The sequence below is a fragment of the Rhincodon typus genome, unplaced genomic scaffold, assembly GCF_021869965.1.
Source record: "Rhincodon typus isolate 14 unplaced genomic scaffold, sRhiTyp1.1 hic_rhity00009804, whole genome shotgun sequence".
NCBI lineage: Eukaryota > Metazoa > Chordata > Chondrichthyes > Orectolobiformes > Rhincodontidae > Rhincodon > Rhincodon typus.
In genome coordinates this window covers 1-2,626 of record NW_025975442.1, presented here as the reverse complement: position 1 = coordinate 2,626, position 2,626 = coordinate 1, and the positions used below count along the sequence as shown (strand labels likewise).

At 39.2% G+C, this 2,626-nt stretch overlaps 1 protein-coding gene across 1 annotated transcript; it reads left to right on the top strand.

Annotated features, from left to right (window-relative positions):
- Positions 1-398: 398 nt before the first annotated feature.
- LOC109921774 (succinate-CoA ligase GDP-forming subunit beta) lies at positions 399-1,361 on the top strand (the record flags this gene model as incomplete). The annotated part of the gene is made up of 3 exons (XM_048594464.1): positions 399-489; positions 735-887; positions 1,272-1,361. Coding segments are annotated over 3 exons (334 nt in total), but the record flags the coding sequence as incomplete, so codon positions are not given.
- Between the last annotated feature and the right edge of the window lie 1,265 nt (positions 1,362-2,626).

The window sequence follows — 2,626 nt, the reverse complement described above, 5'->3', positions numbered from 1 at the left end:
TCAAGATCAGCTGAAAATAGTCTTTTGAGAATTGAGGGCTCTGCACTAAATTAGCTGTTGCAGTGCCAAGCTATTGCCTATAGAGTGAGCTCATACTTGCATAGCTCACTTGTGACTTCTAGTGGTCATTGTCTCTGCTACAATATTACAGTATTGAGTGAAACATGAGATATTTTATCAAGAATTGAAAATTTGAGCTGCTCGTGGCTGTGGACATGGGTGTTCCTGTATTGTTTCTCAGCTTCTTCATTCAGAGATTTGTCAAGTTGGACACTGCTTTTAGTGTTAGCATTATGTTGTTAGGTTAAGTCTGAAGATCAAGTTTTCAGACAAACTATCAAAATGCAATCAAGCTAAAGTAAAGAAAATGTTTCATATTTTATCATGTGTTTCTGCAGCCCTGATGAAGTGGGGAAGCTGGCAAAACAAATGCTTGGATACAACCTCATTACAAAGCAGACAACAAAGGACGGTGTCAAAGTTAACAAGGTAAGGGGTAGGGACAAAGTGAGAATAGATTTATGTTGTAATATCATTATTTGTCTGCTGTAAGTTAAATGTATTTGAGGAATGCAATCGTGGGTTTGAACGTACTGTTAGTTACACAACAAATTGCTTGACGGGGGATTAAATAATTACTGCAAGATATCAGAATCAAAAAAAGTCATTAGGATCGATAGCCAAATTGCAAAGCTATTTGGATAACAAAGTCTCTAATTGATGTTACTATGAAGGTAATGGTGGCAGAGGCCTTGGATATTTCCAGAGAAACATATCTAGCTATTCTAATGGATAGAGCCTTCAATGGACCAGTTATAGTTGGCAGCCCACAGGGAGGAATGGACATCGAGGAAGTCGCAGCCACCAAACCTGAGTTGATATTTAAGGTATGCTGTGAAGTGAAAGTGATACTAGAATCTATACTATATGTTGTCAATGCAAGAAATTAAACTGTGGTCAATCATAGTAGAATTTCACAAAGAATTTTTTAAAAACATTTAATGGAGCAGATTTATTTTGTGCCTATTATATAGAAATCAAATTTAAAAATTATGCTATTTTGCCTTGTCAACATGGCTTACAAAAACAGGCCTAATATTTAAAATGTTTATAGAAATTGTTATAATTGGCCTTAAACACAAATGAATAACATATACTTTGACCAGTAGCTTCCCATGTATCAGTGTATGAGACATCTATTCTTCATGTTCAGGATCTTGAAATGTTTAACAATTTCTTTTTCAACTTATTCTGTTGGTTTTATCTCTCAGGAGGTCATTGATATCTTTGAAGGGGTTAGAGAAGATCAAGCACTTCGAATGGCGGCCAATATGGGATTTAAAGGTCTACTGCGGCAACAGGTAATGAGCAACAATTGTTTACATGTGGGCCTCTTTAATTGAGTAGAAATGGTTATTATATTTTTGTGCATGCTGCTGTGATTGGAAATCAATCTGTTCTGAAGGGAAAGGAGAAAGATACCATTGTAAGGCAGGCACTTGCTGAATCTAGCTAAAAGTAATTGGACCTGCGTCTAATGTTAACTTCTGGTAAAATGTTTTGTTACATTTTTAAAAACTACATCTTTTGAAATTTACAAAAGAACTTATTTTGCCCTATTATACTGCTTTAATTTAATGTTTTAACAAAGATCTGTAGCTTGGGTTGTGGTTGGAGTTGTTGATTGGTTCGCCGAGCTGACTGGTTTTCATGCAAACATTTTGTCTCCCTTCTAGGTGACATCATCGGTGCTGTGTAGCCTCAATTGAAGCGCTGTTGTACTGTCCCGCTCTGAATTTATATAGTCAGGTCTGTCATGGTGAACAGTCTTGTTTCCCGTGGTTGAAAACTGGGCCTCCAGGAATTCTCGTGCTTGTCTTTGTCTCACTTGTCCTAGTGCTGCCTGGCAAACAAACAATACCAAGAAGACTGTGTACGCCCCAACACTCTGGCCACCCTACCCTATGTTAGAAACCCGTCAGAACTGGAGACAAGTCTCCTACGACCTCTTGGAATAGGGATAGCACACAAACCAACAGCCACACTTTGCCAGTTACTCTCAAAGACGAAAGACCCATACCCACAATGAGCAGGACAAATGTGATATTGAAAATACCATGCAGCAACTGCAAGAAACACTACATAGGCCACACGGGCAGGAAACTCGCCACCAGGATACACGAACGCCAACTCGCAGCAAAACGGCATGACCAACTCTCTCTCATTTCAATGCAGGAATCTGAGTTCTGAGGAAGGGTCACTGGACCCGAAACGTTAACTGTGTTTTCTCCTTCACAGATGCTGCCAGACCAGCGGAGCTTTTCCAGCAACTTTGTTTTTGTTCCTCATTTCAATGCACTCTGAATAGAAGGATATCAATTTGACTGGCACAAAGTTACAGTACCAAGACAAATGAGATAAAGACAAGCACGAGAATTCCTGGAGATGGGGTTTTCAACCACCGATGTAATGAACAAACATGTTGAAATAGACCCCATCTACATAACAATATGGGACAAAATCAGAAACAAGACTGTCCACCATGACAGACCAGACTGAATAAATTCAGAGTGGGACAGGAAAGCAGCGGTTCAACAAAGGCTACACAGCACTGACAATGTCACCT